Source organism: Opisthorchis viverrini, assembly GCF_000715545.1.
Source record: "Opisthorchis viverrini unplaced genomic scaffold opera_v5_343, whole genome shotgun sequence".
Taxonomy (NCBI): Eukaryota; Metazoa; Platyhelminthes; class Trematoda; order Opisthorchiida; family Opisthorchiidae; genus Opisthorchis; species Opisthorchis viverrini.
In genome coordinates, this window is record NW_008751994.1 from 244,797 (window position 1) to 267,108 (window position 22,312).

Here is a 22,312-nt window from a genome sequence, read left to right on the forward strand (position 1 = left end):
TGAGATTCAAACCTTTAGCATTTTTCCAAGCAATAGGATGCTTCCCCGTGATTTTAAAATCGGTGACCTTCAAAATCATTGGAAGTCACATTTTTCGGTCATATGCTCATTCGTCTAACTGTTATTTGGAAAATAAAGCCTCTCAATTTTGCTCAAGTTGCACGTCAACAATGAAAATCAAATGCTCACCTATTAAAGTACGGTTCAGCTCAATTGTTATCGACCACTTTGATTCCGATAAGAGTAACGCCCCTAAGAAGATTGTGCTTACAACCAACCTGTGTGGTTATCAATGACGGCGAGGTATCATACAGTAGCACTTGTTGATTTTCAACGGTTATGACGTTTTGTAGGTTCGAGCTCTTACTATTAACATGAACAATTAATTGGTTAATTTTGAGTTATGAATTTCTTAGGGGACTGTCTGTTTTTGTATGAACCTGAAAGGCTTATAGAGGTTTTCACGTGAAAAACACCGAAATCATTGCGGAGCTATATGGGGTTAACAATGATAGACAATCTTACCTACATTTCGAATCCCCGGTTAACCTTGCGGTTGCAAACAAATTCATCTACTATATTGTATGACAGCCTCATGATCATCATCATCGACAGCATGGCATCACTGTTCAACACGGATGCTTCGCTGCCGTGCAACCATGAGTTGTTTGAAGGAAAGAAAATTTTGAACGATGTGAGGGACTCACTGCTAGCTGCTACAATCATTCCGAGGTGCCTACAACTCCAGACACTTATTAAGCAATATGTATAGTAACTGACAACAAGAACGCCACTGACATGAATTAGCAGGCATATCTTGCAGCGTCTCTAATCAGGCGCAGTGAGGATCACGCGGTCCTCCTACTAAAAGGTGAATAGCACCGTCAGCACCCAAGAATTTCTTGATCTCTTTCATATCCTTCTGTCACGTCAAGGGTTGATCACTTCTCTGATTCCGCCACTCTGAACTGGGCGCAGGAAAAACTAAACTCAACCCATCAATGCATGATTTTGGCAGCCGCATCAACCAACAAGAGCCGGTAATTGACATTCAACACTGATCTAGTGTCTTACTGATTGGTTCTCCGTTTGCCTTAAAACCTGGCCAAATTGGTGACCTGCTGACTTGGCTTGATGAAGCTTTTGTGTCAAAGGCGATACGTTTCCCAAGCCGTTCTCCGAAAACGATGGTTTGGCATACGCAACACATCCCAAGCAACGCAGCTTTTGTTTGTGGACACATTCGTCCATGGAAGTACCCGTTGCACAACCGAAAACACGCCCTCTAATTAAATCGGTACGGGTTCTCCGACACCAACCCACACGAGCTATGGTCCTAAACAACGATTGTCGAACACCTGAAGACGTTTCAGTTCCGGTGCCCGAACAGGCAAACTTTCACAGCCATACAATAAAACAGCCCGCACTGTATCTTCATACACACGTCTCTTGAGATTCAGATGTCTGAAATTAGCAAACGCGACGCGAGTCTTGCAGATTCGTGCATTCACCTCGTCTGTCACACCACAATCGAAACAAATGCAACCTCCAAGAGACTTCAAACGCTCCACAACTTCCAGTGCCTCTCCCTGGATCGTAAGTAGCGTGTTCAGTGACTGCACGTCCACGAGCGTGGGCTTACACTTTGTAGGTGCAAAGTGCATACCAAACAACGGGATGACTTTGTTCAGTTCATCGAAAAACACTTGCGTCCCCTTCTCTTCGAAGACGACTACTATGTCGTCTTGTGTGGCTCACAAACTACACTTGTCTGATTGCCATCATCGCAGATTTAATACACCCACGTCGACAAAGAGGGCTATTTGAGACTAACGGATTTTTGTTTCTTTTACGGCTGACCTTGAAGTTAATTAGTGACCCAGATTTAGACACTTGGAGCACTTGGAGGACGACAATTAGTGCGTTGTGTGAATTCGCCAGGATGATATCATTACATAAAGATGAAAATTGTTTTCTCAACTGTTTTGAAGATGCAAAGATCGACCCAATATAAAGGGCAAATAGGCCGAAATACCTTTTCTGCTTGCTGCCACATCTACATTTAACGGGAATGCTGGATGTCTTGGTTGAACTTGAAGCAGTTAGGACGGTGATCTGGATTAACTAGCAAACCTATTTTTCAAGCTTTATTCCGGCCAACAGTGACAAAGTTCTGGTGATTCTTGGTCGATGAAACCCGAAAGGTTTTGTCGGAAGACAATTCCTGAGTGACTTTTTCCTTCGTTACTGCTACGCGAGAAGGCCACCGATGAAGTTTCTTATTGTCGATAAACAAGCTCTTGTTTGCGTTTATCGTTATGAAATGGAACTGTTTTGGTCGGCTTCAACAGCTCCCTTACTCATACAGGATGACACTCTGTCCAGCCCTGTGCTTCTTCGACCAGGGGTAGCCAGTAACTGGTCAGTCGTATTGAATCTACTGAGAGGAGTAGTTTCCATCTGATTTTGCTAGACAGCATTCGAGGCACAAAGAAGTAATCGCTGACAGACCATTTTTCTGGCATGCTGCAATGCTGGCGCTAATATGACATGTGACTTTGCTAAATATGTTGACCAAAGGTTGTATGTCATTTCTGAAAGTTAGGTGCATAATGAAGTTTATATCATATTTTATTCCGAGGACGAGCCCGCAGCTTTTTGGCTCAGCTCAAATATGGCATCCAGATTTGATGGCAATACCAGGCATGGTTTTACAATTGTTCGTTCAGAATGTCAGCGGACACTGGCAACTTTTGCTAAGGAATAACCTGCGGACGGGTCAAGTGTATAGATTTTCAGTTTTCAGGAAAATATAATCCAGAGGCTTCTGCAGTACAAATACGGTTGTTGTGGTCAACTCAGGCACCCCAAAACAATTAAAAAACAGCGCGGCCGTGTTTGCAAGGTGGATCTAGGAGGGAATTCGACCGAACACATGCGTTTAAGACAACGTGAAGTGATGCCGAGTAAAACTAAACATAAGACAAATGAATTTGGGGCTTGAACAATAACGATATCAGTGGATTGCTATCCGGCGTCTTACCTATGGCATGTACAAAACTCAGGAGTTATTATTTTCATATGTATGCACACACACTACCAAAACATTCGCTTTTATGCTGTACTTATACAGCTGAGTGCTATTTAAGTGAAGTTTGACAGCCTCACTTTAAAAATCATTATTCTCCTGTCAGACATCGTCTGGGTAAATAAGGCCGATCGTTTCGACGTTCAGCAAAGCAACATTCTGATACCATGGGTAAGCTGTTGGTGCACTAGTCATCCTTGAGAACTACAAGTATACACTTTACCGGAGGCTACGACATTGAGAAAACTGGTGAAGAGCCTGCATCGAATTCGGAAACAACTCCAAAAAGTAAAATAATTCCCTTACACGGTGAATACGGACTTTCGTGATGAATTTAACTACAATATTCCATCACCGTCTTGCAAAACTCGATAAAGTTATTTACTTGGCTGCGTTTCAGGTTAAAGGACTGGAACCTACCTGCAAATTTTCCTCCACCAATTCCGATTACGATGATAGATATCGGTAGGAAGGACGTCTGTAAAATAAGGAAAAGCAAGCGAGATAATCGTTTAGTGCAATGCTTTCGGATAACAAAGACAACCAAATCTCTTGTTCGATATTAATCTAAATGCGAATGTTACTGAAGAAGCATGCCATTAATGTCTAGTCAGGTGACAAAGCCTGGTCTCCGCATCCGATGGGAGGTTGGTACGGAAATTGTGGAACCGTTTTGCAGTGTTTGTTCATTGTTGTTGTCCAGAAAAGTTGAGGTGGACGCTTGAGAATGTTTACTTTTCAAAAATTCTGTGCAAACGGGATTTTTAATGTCGCGTCTAATAGCTTGGAACCACTTAGTTCGGTTAGTTAATAGACGACACTGTACTCAATAACACCACTCCATTCGCTGGTTCGTAGACTAATGACAACAGTGAGTCAGGTTTATAGGCACTGATTTTGTGCCTCTTTTTTGAAAGCTTGCACCGTTTTCCTCACAAGGCCGTTTTACAATAGTTACTTTCCTCAGGCAAATCGTATATCCAAATCAGAGATCGCTTAGGCGCGTTGTCAGGCTAGAAAACAAAATGACTAACTAGGGGGTTCTTCCTTGGCTTTTTGTTATCACGATCGTCCCGCTCGATAGGTGAAACGGCCTATTCAAAGGGGATATCATTCGTTTAGATGTACTTAAAAAACTACTAGGGAGTTGCTACTTCCGATGTTTGCGTCTGCAGACATGAACACCCACCGCAAGAAACAAAATGTAACAGCAGCATGCAACTGTTGAGCGAGTTCGTAAATGTTTTTTTTGACTGTTGGGACAAACGCGTAAATGAGAACATTTCGGAATGATATATGTGGACAACAGTTTGTGCATGAATGCCCAACAAAAGTGAGTCTTCATATGCATTGACCGACTGACCAGTTCTACTGAAAAATCTGTGAAATCGGTCAAATCATGGATTAGATGGCGTAACTTGCAATTCTGTAGCAAATCTTGACAAGGGAAACAATCAGCCCTTTATTCTACTTGCTGGGATGCACACAGTATGGAAATTAGGGTTTTCGCGGTTCTTCTCTATAAATATCGCTTCAGATGACCAACTGAGAATGACTGTGCGTGAGAAATGCCCCCTATTTGGGAGAGGTTTCTATTGGAATACGCTTCATGAGGCCTAACAAAAACGGCCCTTCCGAAGGGTAGTCCCTCAATCTCCCGAGGACGGACCATCTTTTTTTCTCTTTAGCTAAACATAACTGAATGACAGAGTGCAAGCAATGGTACTGATAGGTTTTGTGTAGATGTGAAGATGAATATTGTAGATTTCTATGCACTAAAGATATTAATTCCCACTCTTCACCACCCTTTGGAACTCCTATTCAAAATGAATGTGTATTGTGAAGGCTTTCTATTCAACTCGAATATTAGGACAATGCCTTACACAAAAGTATTTCGCTACGGACACACACAATGTTATCATTTCTGACAAAATGATTAGCGTTATACGTGTGATAGCTCTATTTTAGTCGTGTACCGCACAAACCTGATTTTTTCATTAAGTGGTTTTGTCATTCGGATGTTCAGCGTATCGTAGGTAAACAAATTTTTCAAGTCCACAAAGACTCAGGTTTAGGCGCCACCTTGGGAAAGGCTTTTTGTCGTAAAGTACGAAACAGTGCCAGCAGCTTATTACCGGGAGGGGATAGGTGCCCAGTCAAAACTCAGTCGGGCAATAAACCGCGTGTAGGACACCTAAATGACTGTTTAACTAGACTTGCTGATACATTCCTTTGACATAAACTCAAATTTAGCGGCCACAAGCGTTTGGCAGGGCCAGATGTGTTTATGGTTGGTTTCAGCCTCAATAGTGCAAATCAACAAAAACGTACCCATTGGTTTTTTACCAAGTGACTCTTGGTCTGTTCAAGGAGCTCGGCGATTGACTCGCAAACGTTTCGTCACCATACGATAGGACATCAATCATCAGTACACTGTAATCTCCGTTTTGCATCGCTGACTTTTTAATGGAAAAAGATTAGCTTACAACACTCTGCATTTGTTTATGAGATCACAGCACACACTCGTTAAGCGCGACTTCATGTACTGTCTGGTATAAGAGTAACCTCAATATTTTGATGGGCCACCCGTGAACTTAGTTCGAAGGAGATGAATGATTCCGGGAGGTGTAGAGAAAATAGGGGGAGTCACACGGCGACCATGGTAAATCAGCTTAAACGGTTTCAGCCAGTATTTCTGCTGTGCAGTCACTCTGCGTTTCTGCATTTCTGCTGCCACTCGTATTCTCATTCAGAAAGTTCTCTAACCATAGTATCAGCTGTCTGCCAGGACAATTTTTGGAAATCTCGTGAGGAAAAATGTTTTGGGGTAATGTTTTCATCACCGCTTCATCTGCTATAAAATTTTATGCTGATGAAGAATTGCACAACATTTATTCGTGGTGATCTGAGGAACTAATGGTGAGACCGATCGAAATAGGCAGAGCGTTTGGCAATTTTATAATGACATTTAGCTAACAACATACACGAAACTGAACTCCATTAGTTGACTCAATCCACTAATATTTTATTAGACCGCTGGCTACAGGTAATGAAGTCCCCCAAGGCAATGACAATCAAGCGCTTAAAGCGCACACTCTGACACTGCTGTGGTAAACTAATCGATCATGTGCTCATAAGTTTCCCATGAGCGAAGTAATTTTTGCTTAGGTGTTCTCAGCTCGTTCGAATAATTCCTCCGTTAAATTGCAAACGAATGGTGCTTAGGTTGCGAAAAACAGTACTTTTTCTACTAAATAGTGCATACCTTTTCTGGAAAGATAAATCAAAAATTGGCCATTCGGAAACCTGTTCACTGGATTGGTTTTATGAAATGGAGTAAACACCACAATGTTTGAGGACTATTTTGATTTTTGATAGTACAGCAATAGCTGTTCCAAAACGCCGGTCAAACTAGATGTTCTAAGATTAGATAAACAATAGAGAGATTTGTTTTATCTGCAGCTGTTCGTTTGCTTACCTCACATTTAGATTGGCAATCAGGACAGATCGATCGACTTCAAAGCCTATGAACCAAATAGACTGGCTTTCCGGAATATGCGGATGAGCCAATAGTCAATAGTGTCAATCAAAAAACTTTCTACTGCAGGATACACCTGCAACTTTGGTTTCAGGGACCCCGTTCAAACTTTCCTCATTGGGGAGCACAGGGAATGCTACATGTCCAGCACATGCAACCAAAGTCAGAAGCAGTGACAATCATGTACAAGACCTGGTACCTTCAATATGTAGCTTTCCCCATCTTTGCCATATTGGAGGGATAAGACTACTTCAATTCATTCAACTGATTTGGCCATCGTTTACAAAACATGACTCTGATTCCCCGTTTAGCTTTTTCTTCGATGAATGAAGATGTACTAGCCGGGATTGATGTACCCTTCAGTAAACGATTGGTTGCCGAAAACCCGGAAAGACAGAACTTGTCAGGAGTATTAAGAATGACTTGAGACCATTGGAAAAACATTTCATCCAGGTCGTTTTCATTGTGCCACGGAAACTAGTGCAAATTGGCTCGGAATTTATTTGGCCGTACAACTTGTCAAGTAGAAATTTTGACACCAGACGCTTTTCAAAAATTTCTCATAACAAGCTTGAACCAACCGAAATGAATCATACAGTCTGTTGAGAATTGTCGTATGAACATTCGGTTAGCTTCAGAGTTCACCGTTGTGCTATTCAAAATCTCCCCTCAAAAATCCATTCTGTTTTCTTCAGTCAATGATAAATGACTGATTTCATCCTTTAAAAAATGAATTTGTGTATACAATGACGCTCTGTGATGAAAACCAAGCTCATCGGTTGTGCTTCAACAAAAACTTGGATTTTTGTCAACCACAGGGTATGCAGTATTTACACAAAATTACCGCCCACATTTTTGATTATTGGTGAAAAACACAGGTTATTCTTATTGAGGCCACAACAGATCTGTAATACCAATTTCTCACTACCAGCTTGTAGTTAAAAAAGTAATTTTTCTCATGAAAAATGATTCTTTTGTCGAAGCTCTCCAAGTTTGTATCGGCAAATATTTGACAGTTTTTAAAGGAGTTATTACTACAAGGCAGAAATTAAGTTATGCAGATTTTATCTGACTCCGCAGGAGAAATAGAACAAAGATAATAAATTTTGAATGTCACAGCTGTATAGTATATGTATTTATATCTCTGTTGTGTACACGGCCCTTCCGTTGTTCTTATGATTCTGCGCAAGGCAAGGAGGTATCGCACTGGTGTTTTAGCCGTGATAAGCCATGTGCGTCCGCGTGATTACATAGTTGAGTACATGCACTAATGTCGAGCGCTAGTAGGAGTGGCAGTCCAATCCAGTGCTTTCTCCCGCTGGAGAAGACGAATCAGGGTCAAGGTATTGGGATAGGCAGACAACTGTTCAAACTAGGGTGGCGTGAATGCTTGCTCTAAAACCTAAGAAGTTATCCACAACAAATGAAAAACGCAGTAGCGAATTTAGGCGAGGTTCGTTTTGCGGCGAATGTCTAAGAGTCCGATTATCGAATCACTGTTTTGAGTGAGAGTTTGCTGCTACGATCCCGCTTTTTCCTCTTGATTGCCTCAGGCGAATTGGTAATATAATCTGCCTCGGTTGAGAAAAGGTAGACTGCGACTGAATTAGTGAAAACAATTTGAGTAGAAAATCCGATATCATCTCTGATAAACCCAGAGGCGAGCAAGTAATTTTTTCAGTTTTGGTGTGACAGATTTCATCATTTACTATCGATTTATGTGAAATGGAATTTTAAGTCAGTTTGGAGGTAAAGCGTTCATACACCGCCTGAAGGGTTTACTTACTTCAATGACAGCCTTTTTTGTTTCAATCCAGTCGTCAACCGTACCGTTTGTAAGAATCAGTAGGACGTAATAGTTTTCTGTGTCCTTATTCCTTCTTGCGGTGCTGAAATGGGAGATTGAAATCGGGTTAGTTTGAGACTGTTGCTCGCTCGGTACTTTTAGAAACTGTTCATACTGAGTCACCAAAATATCTCTATCATTCCCCTACCAGCACTTTTGAAACCATTTATTTATTATTTATTTGTGGCATTCTTCAGTTACATATTGGGTTCTGGGTAGTGAAACCGTTCTACACTATATGAGGTTTGCTAGTCTCTAGCAGACGGGTACCCGAATAGCTATTTTCTGGAGAAATAGGACGTCAATCGCATGGCACGCATTATCGTAGGAGAGCAAAGTGTTAGTCAGTAGGCCTGGAATTTAGCGAGATTTAGTCAGTAGACGGACTAATTTCTTCATCATTTCTGTGTTTCACAGCTTTCGGAGTTCAGGTTACGCACATTAACCGCTGTTGCCACCTAGTGTCCTTTTGTTGCCATTTATTACTACCTACTCATAAGTACGTGGGCATTTCTCCAACAATCGTTGACATGCACTCTGACGCATCCTTCTCAGGGCATGGACTATCAGTAACGGAAACGTCGAGTCAGACTTGCGGAGTTCTTGTTTTCCATTTTCCCACTTCTGATCATTTCGACTTGGCTGGCCTCAAACTTTGTAGCCTGTTGCACGTAAGCCTGAAGGACACTCTTCCGCCTACAAATTAGGTGTTACCATGAGCATAGTCAACTTGAGGCGTGCCTAATTGTTTTGGCTCATAAATGGTGCAATTATTGTCGGATTGTCAACATATTCGAGTTGGATAACATGCTAAGTGGGCGCAGTTTATAACAGGTACCTGTTGTCCTGAGTCTTGCGCACCTCACTTTTCATCTACCAGTAACGCGAGCATTACTTTTGGTTGAATATACGTAGAGGATGATGGAAAAGCTGATCATCACGTAAGTTAAAAACTTCTGATGAAAATAGTTTATCTGGTTGCATTTTACGCATGGTTTCACTTTTCAACTAGTCTTTCACCCATGTTATTTAACTTCTATGTTGAAAAATTACCAAACCTGATTAAAATACTTCCTACTGGCCTGAATTAAGTAAGGGTATTTCATCGATTCGTCCCGTAAACTCTGGGAATGAACAATCTTCGGATTATTGGTGGTGGTGCGAGCTAATTTCCAGCGCACTGAATTTTCGGATTTCATAGCTTCTTCCAACCACTTCACTTATGAAACACTAAGTTTCTTTCTTCGGTGAACTTTGAAAATTTCAGAAAGAATTATAGGAAAATTCTTGTGAGAAATAAGTGTGCATTACGGGAACGTTAATGAACGCTTTGATATACAAAGATTAACAGAAGTAGGCCTTTAAAAATTCCTGACCTAGTTTAACTAATTCCCCTAGTATCAATACCGTTTAACGAAGAGTGAGTTATCTTTAATAGATTATTTTTGCTTATTTGGAGACGTATTTCATTAGCAGATGGGATAATCTTGGCGGTTTCGAACCCGCGATCTCCCGGTAAGCAGGTAAAAATCGTACCACGTGTTCACTGATTCCCCAAGTAACCGTTTCTCAAGTAAAAAGATCATACAACCTGTGCGATGTTTTCCTTTCTGAGTGAAATATTCATGGTTTGAGCATATGGATGGATTTTGAAAAGGGCTTTAGTCGCACTTTCTGTTGACATGTGAAATTCGTCTCTGACCACCGTCAAGCGCGAAATAACTGTATAGATGACGATAACTGGATGAAATCCTGATTTCACCGAGTGCAAGCGGAATAACGGATGTTGATGACGAAACTCGAACATTTGACCCAACACTTGTTGAACCGATACTCCACATGGACTACAACGAATGATTCTTGTCTTGTACGTAGGAAAGCGTGATTTGAGTGTAATTTACCGTGCCTGTGTCTAATGTATTGACAGCCAGACATTTTCAGTGCCACGCCAGAGAGTATTTGTATGCCATTCGTAGCACGTTACGCATACATCCGAAATGAAGGCATCGCAGATGGGATGGACAGACAAGCTTGAAGATTGGTATTAAAAAGTGGAATCATACTCACCGGAAGTGTGTATGTAAAATACCGACGGCATGTGCACACAAATCAATTTTGTGGTACATGTAGGAAGAAGATAGATATCGTCATGAAGTGGCGAAGGTAAAGTTTTCAGGTGTAATTCATGATTGTACGTGGGCTGGATTAGTACCAGACAATGAGACGCTTAGGGTCCTCAGAGAAAGCCTTTGGCTTCAAGGCCTAATTGCAGTGCAATGCTGGTTGACTTTGAGCAGGCTGCATTTTCAGGGAGAAAGTCGCCACCCATGCCTCTTTACTCACTGACAAACACGGTCCAAGAGAGCCTGAAAATGTCCCACGTACACCCCCAGGGGTAGCACAATCGGTAATGGAAGTGCACAAACTGCCACATTGTGGTAAAGTACAATGTCTTCGTGTCTACTGGTTGCTGTGCCGTGATGTACTCGTCAAAATCTCTGGGTGCCCAGAATGATATAATAGTAGTTCGTACCCGGTTGGAATGTGCGAAAACATTTACCAAAATCTAACACGAAACACAAGGCATCAAGTATCTTGTTTTGGGCAGGCAACGCTTTCGCTGGACCTTAGATAGTAAGCAAGGTGATGACATTCAGGCGACCGCTAAGAAGATATACACAAAAGCGTATTTTTGGCCGTATTCGTCTATTGGGCGAGCGTACAAATTGGTGTGGGACTTTGAGAGGGTGGATGTCGTTTCAGTTATAAATCAGTGATGACATTCAGGCGACCGCTAAGAAGACATACACAAAAACGTATTTTTGGCCGTATTTGTCTATTGGGCAAGCGTACAAATTGGTGTGGGACTTTGACAGGGTGGATGTCGTTTCAGTTATAAATCGGCCTGAGTGAGAACAACTAAAGGTCATTTAAGTTTGTTTGAGCCAGCCTCAACCAGATGAGGTTTGACATCTAACATTGAGGCTCGACCAAAGATTTTACACAAGCTGTCTGCAAAACCAAATTTCAATTGTTTCGACTTTCCTGTCTATTACTGGTTCAGCCATGGTTTTCGATTTAAATTTTGTGCTGGGGTCAAATTTGTGATTAATTTTCCATTCTAGGATATCTTATTGCACAACAGAAAGACATTTAAATTCCTCAAGCTGCAAACCAAGCGAATTTTAGCCTAGGAATAGCCTGATGTTTACTGAGATTTTCTGGGAGATTTGCGTATTGTTCTGGATTTCATTTCAGCCACCGGTGTCTCAAGGTCACCCCAAGGTAATCGCGAAGTTCCACGGGATTGGTTCCTTCACCGCACGAATAGTTACATGAGATCTAATTCAAAATACCCAGACATCCTCATGAGATAAAAGCGCAATCAATTTGCATTTTGTGGGGAAAAAGTTCGTCTTGATTTTGATGTATACAGAGTGTATTTGTCAGTCGATGGTTCACTAAGCCTGGATTATGTATGGGAATAGGAAACAATGCCCCATCCTCACTTAATCGGATCAAAAGTCCGTCGGAATGTAGATAAGATAAAGATAAACAAAAGGCATCATTTGGGGATGAAAACTGCAGGTTTGAGACTGCAGCGGAAAAGATCCAAAGATGTAAGCGTGTGCTCGTCCACTGAAGAACGATGCCGACAGGCACAGATGTATTGCTGACCGTTACTTTTCATCAGGAACTCAGGTGGCCACATTTCTCGAAATCAGGCTTATCTATGTAGATCGTGGAAGGCGCGATTTAAATTTAAATGCATTTTAAAGGTGGGCAAAATCTAAATCCAAGAGTGTTTCTAGCTAGTCGGGAAAAGTTAGGGGCGCCAACTCGACTTCTGTTAATGGTCGAGTGAATTTCCGACCGTAAGCGTGTGCTCGTCCACTGAAGAACGATGCCGACAGGCACAGATGTATTGCTGACCGTTACTTTTCATCAGGAACTCAGGTGGCCACATTTCTCGAAATCAGGCTTATCTATGTAGATCGTGGAAGGCGCGATTTAAATTTAAATGCATTTTAAAGGTGGGCAAAATCTAAATCCAAGAGTGTTTCTAGCTAGTCGGGAAAAGTTAGGGGCGCTAACTCGACTTCTGTTAATGGTCGAGTGAATTTTCCGACCGAACAGTGAAAAATCTCCTGTGCTTCTACGCCGTCTTCTATGTAAACTCGAGGAATGAGGTACGAAGCAATGACCAAATAAAGCGGTTTCAAAGCCACCCAGCTCATCTAGACGATTCCCAAAACCGTCAAATTATGAAGTATAACATGAATATTGAACCACACAATGTACGCAATTAATGGGCTGTTAGCTGAGCAGCCCACAAGATAGTCTCATTGTAGAATAAACTGTAGAATAAACCGTGATCGAGCACATCGCCGCAGTGATTGTGTTCAACAGTTCGACCAAAGTTTGTGTGCTTCTGTCATGTGCAGGACGGATAACAAATATTTTGACCAAGAATGCAAACAGAATTAACCTATTTCTGTCGCTCGGTAGAGCTGCATATAGATTTACAGAGCAAACCCATGGACACGCCATATTGGGGATTTTTATTTGTTTTTACGTGATTTCTAGCACTGTAGACTGCAACGAGAATGATATTTCCACGTCTTTATTTGACGTAGGCCAGCAAGCTCTGTTCCGGGTGGATGAGACAAACTATTTTTTTTGGCTAAAGACAAACGTAACTGCGAAGTCAATGTGAGCGATCAACAGATCCATCCAATCCTCTAACCAAAAAAAACGAGTTAACACAGCGAATTCCTATCCACTCCATCAAGGCCGTGTTGCTAAATAGACCATCACACCCCCAAAGCACATTTACCACGTACGTACTCATCATCTATACAAATTTTTACATCAAACACATTAGTTCATATGATTAAAACATACTCACTCGCTAACATCTCGTATGATTGGACTGAAGCAGATGGGTCCGGAAAGATGGAGCGCCTCAAAACTACGACGGTAGGCTTCCAACACACCAGCCATCCCCTTGCAAAAATAATTGTTCTCATCTCCACTCTGAAAGGATAAGGACCAAATTAAGCTGGGCAGTCACTGTGAAATTTTACATTGAACATGGTACCTCAAAGAGTATTCTATACAGAATTGCTCATTAAATAGTTTTCAAGATCCGAAAAACGTCTCAACGTTTACAAACATAGTGTTGGTATTCAGGGGAAGTGCTCACAGAACTGACAAAATTAGTTGTTTAGGGGGGGAATTACCTGTAGGATAGGATGATTAGTTCCTAACCATTCTGAGAGCAGTAACGTTACAAGAGATAAGTGAAATGAGTCGAGCCATCAAGCTTTATTGAAAATAACTCTGCTTAGCCAAACATCCACACGAACGCTTTGTCAAAGAAATCTTGTAACAGGTTGGTAGTGAATGACTTGTGTTTGGGTCTTTGCAATCTAGTGCTTAGATGAAATGTAAAAAAACGGTATCCATATTGTGATTGTGACCCCAAGGGACCGCTGAAGTCTACAAAAGATCTAAACTTTTTATTAGAACAGAGAAACGCTGGTTTACACCACTGTGGACAAATTCATTTTCTGGAGAGGTCGTTTTTGACCAGCTCCATCAGCAGTCATTACAGAGAGGGCTTATTCCAGAGGAAAATGCTCTACTTAGTAGAAATGTCTTACCTGTGACTTCTGCATCAGAAGTTGGGGTGTAAGGCATAAACGGACCTTTATGTACTTTGATATTAAGCGCCAAACCAGATAAGACAACCACTCATTCAAATAACAGGACCGAATAGCAATGTTGTAGTCGTATTCATCAGCCTTGGAAACAAATTGTCATGAACTGTTCTGTGGGAAAATGGGGCGCGATGAAAGTCTAGAGTATATTTCAGATTAAATCAAATTACTACGTGTAAAGCGGCGAGCCTCATTTTGTATTCCTCCTACTTTACGAACGGAGGGTTCACAGTTGACGACTGACAACAGAGCTGACACATGGATGACAGTGTGTCATCAGGTCATGTATGGTATATGAAAACGTCAAGTCGCAAGGTTTGCAGAGTTTTAACTTGTACTGCGTGAGAATAAGGATAATGAGAATGACTCAAATAACAGTAATAATAATTGTCTTCATCGAGAACAGATCTAAGTTTGGTTCTTCCAACCAAACGTAAACCACTCAAAAAACTATCGCGGTTGGTCTGTAAACTGTTCAAAGCACGACTACATTGCCTACTTACATCAAAGCCAAGTTGCTTTGACTTTTTACCACAAGCGCTTGTGTGAAGCCCACCCAACTAAACATTTCGGTATAAATAATCTATTCAGCCACGTTTGCGATTCAAGGTGACATAACTCTATCTCCATGATAAACCAGAGTTATCACGGGAAAGCAGTTTCCGTTATAATATCCTAAAATATCCCGCCCTCAAATGGGACAGCAAAAAAATTCCGGTTATTTCAGCAGCATCAGGAAAAGAAAATCACTTCAACAATCCAATTTTTGAACTTGAAAATATGATATTCTTGCATTGAGAAAATTTGGGAGTAAATTTTCCTGGTATTGCCTAGTACTGACTAATCCAGACAAATACCTGGTTCCTGATGCATAATCGTCGTCGATGCTCACTGGGGATCTGCTATGTGCTAAATCATTGGCCTTTAATTTTACTGGGAGTTTAGGATAAGAAGTTTCGACAGTGAGATGTCAAAAACCTCTTTCTCACAAGCGCTTTCGTCTTTTTCGAGGTCGGCTAAGCGGGGCTGAAGGCCCGGATACGTGAGCAAAGTTTCAGGCTGCAATCTCCAGAGAGCGCGTCTGTCAACCCGTAACTGGTGATTTTGGTTTGAAGTGCGGCTTTCTGGACTGGTAAGCTGCCAAATAACTCAGATAACATTTTAACTACTAGTAACCAGCCGAGGAGATCTAAGAAACTATACTCTGAGAAACTTCCTGAAGGTCATATTCCTATGGGACGATGTGGGTCTTCATCTATACCTCAATTCCCCAGTGATCGAGCAAGAATCACCTTATATCCAGAGTATCATACTTGCCTACAAGCCAGGTAGGTATCCTAAGGGTCACTAAGAATTTCATCCTCTAACATTACCTTTATATCCTGAATTACAATGTCAGTTGAAACTTGTAGTAACATTTTTGTTGAGAACTCAACTAAAGACAATAGTCCTTTGGGTGAACCTCATCAATGTAGCTTGCTACTGAGTGACAATCGTAACGTCGTTTTTTCTTAAAGCCCCGCACAGGTAATCTTGCTTATTAGTTTTTTCCTGGATAATTAACTTTGCGCGCCTTCAGTTGAATTACACGCACCAGGAATTCATATGTAACTTGATGGGCTCGGAAGAACACAGAGTCTTCACACACGTTTGAAACTCTGGCTCACTTTCTGATCGGACCCGTAGTGAGGCAGTACCCCGAAGTTACAAACAGTTTAGGTGTATTCAAGTGGCGGTTCCACTAAAATGGCTAAAGACACGGGCGTGGACAAATCGTATGTTAGATGATACCTGAAGCATTTATGTCGGGAGGAGTGACTGCGTTCTGGAGCAAACAGCAGTAAAATTGTGAACGCGAGTGTACTCGGAATATGTACCTGGAAGCTGTCAGGTACCTGCGTACCTGCTCCCACATAGTTTTACTCATACTTACTGCAAGCCTGTTTACGAAGAGTCCTCTAGCTAGGTGGATCTGAACTTCATACTACCACTCTACGTTACTCACAAAAATCGTTTTAACATGATATTGACCTACCGCATGACGTTCCTTTGAAGCCTTCAGAAGTGTGGCGAACAAACATACTGAACAAATGAACGCTACCGGTGAAAGCAGTTGCCCAACTACTCAAACAGAGTAATATATAATTGATTCACAACAGGGTAGTGGTACATAGTCGACTCACAAGAGGGTACTTGTGGCAAAGTTTTCCTCCAGATGATAATCTTGATCCGAAACCGTATGCTGGAAACAGTTGGTCACTTGTAAAAAAAAGGCAAAATAGTTCAGTGTGTCTAACCATTTGACTTGTACGATCAGGATTTATTCGAAACAACCTAAAGGATCGCCATAGGCTTTTGGTAAATTCAGGACCATCTCTTGACGGGATGCACTTACTCCCATATAATGCGCTGAAACGGGTAAATTCTGCGGAAAAAATCATGAAAGATCACTCAAGGTAGAACCGTAAACTGAGATGAAGGAAATGTACGTGATGCATTCAGGTTTGTTAACTGTTCTAGTAGTAACCTGGTCAAAAAAACTGGAACGAAGTGAATATGAACTTTTATGATATGGATGAGAACTGTCCTACATATTTCGTAGGAGGTGTTAGTATAAGAACAAAAGGGATGAGAATTGTCTGAGTCCCAGTTCCACAAAGAAACGTTGATGCCGCACTACTCAGCCCGCGCACTACATATAAGTAGTATCGGTCGCCAAACTTTAGTCTAATTGGGATCGACTGCTCCAGTGTCATTCCAGACAAAGGGTAACATATCAGTCATTTAGACTATCTGCTCCGCCAGCTTGACTTTGAAGACGAGGCCGACGTAGGCGAGATAAGCGTCGGTAATTACGTTTAGCTGATGATGAAATCATCTGGTCATCTGCTGAAACGCCCAAAAGCTCGGGATTGACCTGGTGATTTTAAAGTGGCAAGACGTTTTGAGTGCAATGAAAAACCATTTAGCAATAATTTTCAAAGTAACTTGAATACGGGGCGAGTATAGCGTAATTTGGACCCGTCATCATGTCCTCTGATTGGTGCGTTGGTGGCCAGATGCGACCAGCGTGTCTGCACATATTGGCTCTGTGTTCATGTACACGCGATTTATGCTTTGGCCGGGATTGTCTCCAGTTGGTCGTTTAAGTGTCGTTCAGAACACGGCCTCATATCTTGCAATCGTATCGATTGAGATGCGTTAAGCTGGGATGCTCGTCCCATCATTATGGCTGGCGCACTTTATCCGTTCCTCCTGAGTGGAGTATCAGCTGTGTGAAATATGATGGCTGAGTCACTCATTTGGAAGTGCCTTTTGGACGGCATCGAAAATATGATCTCTATTCCCACTTCAACCACCGGACTTTCGTTTCCTCACCTACCAGTTTCGGGAACCTTGTTCACCATTCATTGATTAGTAAGTGGGTAGGTGTGATGGGTGGCTGGTGAGTGGGTTAGTATCTTGAGAAATTTATTTTCCATAATACCCCACTGGGACGCTTCACTTCATCTGTTTCTACGGAATTACTCGAGCATAGCTTCTTGACATGATTCACTTAGGATCCGACAACTGTGCGCTTGATGTGATGTGGATGTGAGGACATGTGATGCGCAAAGTGGGAGTTTCCTGTAAACTCCCGCCGAGAGTCCCCCGACTAAACAGCTACAGCTGTTTTCGTTCAAACAGTTTAAGAAAGTTTGAAGTGGTGTTGCTGATGTAATCATAACTATGTCATCAACCTATCTCAGCCGGGTACGTGATGAATGTACGAGGTGACGTGAGGTCTTTGTTTCAACACTGCGCTGGAAAACATTATCCATTATGGGTGATATTGGAGAGCCCATCAATCAGTCCGTTTATACAGTACATTCTGAAATGTTAAATGCGTGGTGATTAGACCTAGTTCAACGACAGCAATGCCATCCGATGGACACATGTCGACACACAAATTAGAGAGAAGTCATATGTAGTCGTTAACTAGTACACTAGTTCGAGGAACTTTTGTAATGAAGCCAACTGCTACTACAATGTCACTGAACATCATGCATCATGCATCATTCATCATCAATCATCCATCATCTTCATCATCATCATCATCATCATCATCATCATCATCATCCTCATCGTTGACGTCATTTACAGCTTCAACCAATCTTTCAAGTGGACAGATCCTAACTTGCACAGATAATATAATTCACAAGGAGACATATGAGAGTGCCCTATTTGTGTACTCCTGGCATCCCGCAGATGCTTCCTGGTCTGTTGGATATGAACACCTCCGTGCTGAAAAGGATTAGAGTTTTCGTTGTTTTGGGTCTTTTTTAAGTTGAAGTTTGATCTTGTTAAGAGTGGCAGCTTCCTTCTGCGTTCCGATCTTCACATACACTACCTCTCTAGTCTTCGCGAATCACAACTATTTATTTGCTGACTTACACCACAGGGATGTGGGTCGAATAGCCTTTAATCACTGGATTCTGTCCACCTGCATACACAGTCGACCGGTAGCTGAGTTTTGAAAGTATTGCAAATGCGTAATCTAGCTTCCTCTTATTTCTCAACCAGAAGCCTCGAAAATGCGGGCTCTATAGGCAGATGAAGTTGAAATTCAGACTTCTTATTACCAACTAAAGCTCGCTCTCAGCTAGGTATCTGCTGAACGGGCTAAAGCAGGCTTGTTCGATCCAGTTATTTTGGGCGAAACGGCTTGGTTTCACTTTTTCTGGATACCTTCACTTCTTGTTAAAGTTTGCTAAGTCTTTCTCTTTGCTTTTGCTTATAAACTCCATTCCGCAATCAGAGTTTTGATACCGATTAACGGATTGGTGGGCAAAAGGAGTCCAATTATCCCTTTTTAAAATCATACCCGGATATGTAATGATTCAACAGTAATGGTCCATGAGTAATTAATTTGATGCAAGCCTATCCAGGCTGCTGTTTTATTCACGTTTTTCGATCAAAGGGAGCATTTTGGGAGCTTACCTAACAGGGATGCTGTGAAACTATCGTTAGTCGAAGGCAAGAGGAACAACATAATTAGGCACGCTTTTTGGGAAGGAATCTGCTTGTTTGCGGGGTTAAGCATGTTGGGACCAAACATGCACACAGATGCACACTGATCACGGATAATCAAACACGAAAGACTGGTTGTAAAATCCATTGAAAAGGGTTTCTCAAGGCGCTCGAAACGTCGGATTACGATATTTTATTCTACCGCGCTGTTTCGACTTTGAATGTTCCGTGTTACACGCCAAAATGGGACTGTCTTTTTCGTGAAATCTGAGCACAATTAGTCTTCGAAATTATGTGACCGAATCTGGTGGCCAGTTTACACACAAGCACTTACTCAGATCGTTTAGACATATTTCAGGGGAGAGAAAATACCACATGGTACACAAATCCAAATATTCTATTCTTTGATGACATCTGAAATCTTCGAGTATTTTTGCAAACTATTGATTGCGGGGTGAAGAGTGCAAGCAATCAAAATAGCTTTATAACGGGGACATATTATCATATCTATCATTTGTTTCTGGTCACAATCAAGCTAGTGTTATAGGCATCTTCTTCGATATAACTTTCTTCTATCTGCGAAAAAAGAGCTTCAGCCAACAGGCTGGATTGTTAAAGAATTTTCGGGTTGTTGTTGGTATTCTGAAAATATTTTGGAATTCTCACCAGGCATTTTTCCTCTGAGCAAAGTGCGGCTATTCCAAAAAGCCAAGTAGCGCTGTAGAGTGGTCTCATATCAACTGGGGATTATCCTTAGTGTGCATCTCACAAAAGTCCGGAGTGATTTGAACTCGCAACCCTCTTGGTTATTAGTTGACAACTAACCGCTCGACCGAGATTGATCGATCAGTTGCTTGAGTACCTTGCTGTATGGACAACATCGTTCAGTCTTTAATCAGGGAATTCAATTCCTCTTGTTGGCTGCCTTCTGAAATGTACTGTTCACTGTTTGTGCGAAATGTCCTTGCTCATGAGCTACCTATATTGTATTGTCACGGTAAAGAGATTCTGGAAATTTGTAATGGAGATTTCGAGGAATTCAAGCTGTGCCATTTCGGCCCGATTTAACTAGGCGTGCTCACGTTAGCATATTGAGCATGCCGTTTAGTTGTCTATTTTGAAGTCAACAGGGTTGATCCAAAGCGTTTCCACTTATTTAGTATTTACTGTTTGTATCGAAATTTTTCGCGAGCGAAAATGCGGCCTGAGTCATTTGAGAAACAGCGTCGTATCTGCTGTTATCAAAAGAATGTGTGCCCTTTCAAACTTTATATACGTAGCGCGGCGTGATCGCAATCGCATTTTTTTTGTCATCAATGAGTATTCCACTCTCTAATTCATGGTACCATGTTTTGTTGGGCCCACCGTAATCTGCCACTGATCCTACTTGTTTGATTGGGAGAAAACCTGTTCAATCCTCTCATTGTCACTTGTGGAGCCAAGTGCGGCAACTGATACATCACCTTTACGAAGAATTGCTGGTCGGTCATCCACTTTACTTTGAGTGTAATTGCCAGCACAGGAGAGCTACTTGATTCCTCGGAAACCTTCGCACCTCAACACGTTATCTCCTTCAACCTCAACAAAAGTAAGACTGCCGACATTACAGAGGAAGCATTTTAGTTTGTTTTAGCTTCTCTGCCGTTCCCGGTTGACTGACTCTATCCACTTTGCTCCTTTCCAGATTCAGACTGTGACCTTAATGATATGCCTCCCAAATTCTCTCTAAACTAAGTAGCTAAAATACCCTACCGTTATGTTGCCGGGCCTTAATCGTGCGATCTTTGCTATCAGCCGACTGCACAGTGTCCACCGACTATCGCACATTTTTTGGCTGAGTGCCCAAAAATTGCTTGTTGTTGCCGCAAATTTTACATCATAAATCAAGATTCACTGTCATTCAGCAATCCATCCAAGAGTCGCATGGGGTGATTTGCTTACTCCACACTACATTAAGGCTGCGAAATTCATCTATATATACTATCCAGTTCCTAACAGATTCCTAAATAATTGGGCATCACTCCGTCCACATTGACTGTAGGTTTTAGAACAGGTCACTCTGGCAGGCTGGTTGTGGCATATTGGCAGATTCAGTTGTGGGTCTTCGATTTTTTCTGACGATCACAGTTTTGTGGAGCGGTGTTAAAAATTAACGTCATTTTGGTGTACGCATTCTCGTCTCACACGCTTGTACCAGACTAGCAGTGAAGCGGTAATTTGGAGACTGTGGCCATATGAAAGTCGCAATGAGTAGACTGATTGGCCTGTGTGAACAGTCCTGGTTACTAAAGTGCTGATACCCATTCTGGCTTCAATACGCTTGAGCTTACTATGTCCAGGGACGGGTAGTCATCAAAGTATATTAGATCTGATTATAGTCCGTTCCGTTTGAGGATTCGCCGCGTCCTGATAAACGCCAGAAGTATCATCAAAACGATGTTAAAGATATACCGAAGGTAATCTGTGATAAGTAATTATACAGCTCACCTGTCATATTCCTGTAGAATTTCCATCACAGCTTGGATCGCCACACTGTATTCATTACAGGACTGAGCCACTTCAATTTGTCGGCTTGCTGGCATTTGCTTTGAGGAAATGTGATTGGAAAGATCTACGCCAATTACAACATTGATACTGGTTCTAAGAAAAGGCAAACAAAAATAGATAAAAACATAAGTCTGAAGCAAACGGTGTAACTATGATACCTAAATTAGCAGCTATAGTCAAAATGTTTGAACAGTCTCCCTGGCCTATTAAGGGAAGACAGTCAGATAAAAGAAGTTCTCGACGCATTGGTCATTATATTTAGGGAACAAGTGATAGACCAATGAAAGTGCGCAGAAAGTAGGAAACTGTCAGAGTAATGTCCCCACGTGAGAGGCATTTTTATTTCCGAAAGTCCTTCAAACGAATGTGGGTGTGCAGGGACAAGTGGCTGAGCTAAGAGCTCACAGAAGATCATGCGTGATCTCTGCCTAATTGGGCGATGGTTGGTCGCTCATGCGTGCTAAACCAAGTGTGGCGGGTCATGCTGTAAAATCATTCTACAAGCGTATGAATTCCACAGCAATTTGGCGTTTGCGGATTTCTCCGCACAAATTTCGATT

The 22,312-nt window shown here is 41.8% G+C and overlaps 1 protein-coding gene across 1 annotated transcript; it reads right to left on the minus strand.

Moving 5' to 3' along the window:
- Positions 1-1,328: 1,328 nt before the first annotated feature.
- T265_10125 (hypothetical protein) lies at positions 1,329-22,089 on the minus strand (the record flags this gene model as incomplete). Its single annotated transcript, XM_009176401.1, has 7 exons — positions 1,329-1,744; positions 3,509-3,566; positions 8,413-8,515; positions 13,382-13,509; positions 16,379-16,454; positions 21,693-21,845; positions 22,079-22,089. 7 exons carry the CDS (start codon positions 22,087-22,089, stop codon positions 1,329-1,331), a joined length of 945 nt encoding a protein of 314 aa, XP_009174665.1.
- Positions 22,090-22,312: the final 223 nt, after the last annotated feature.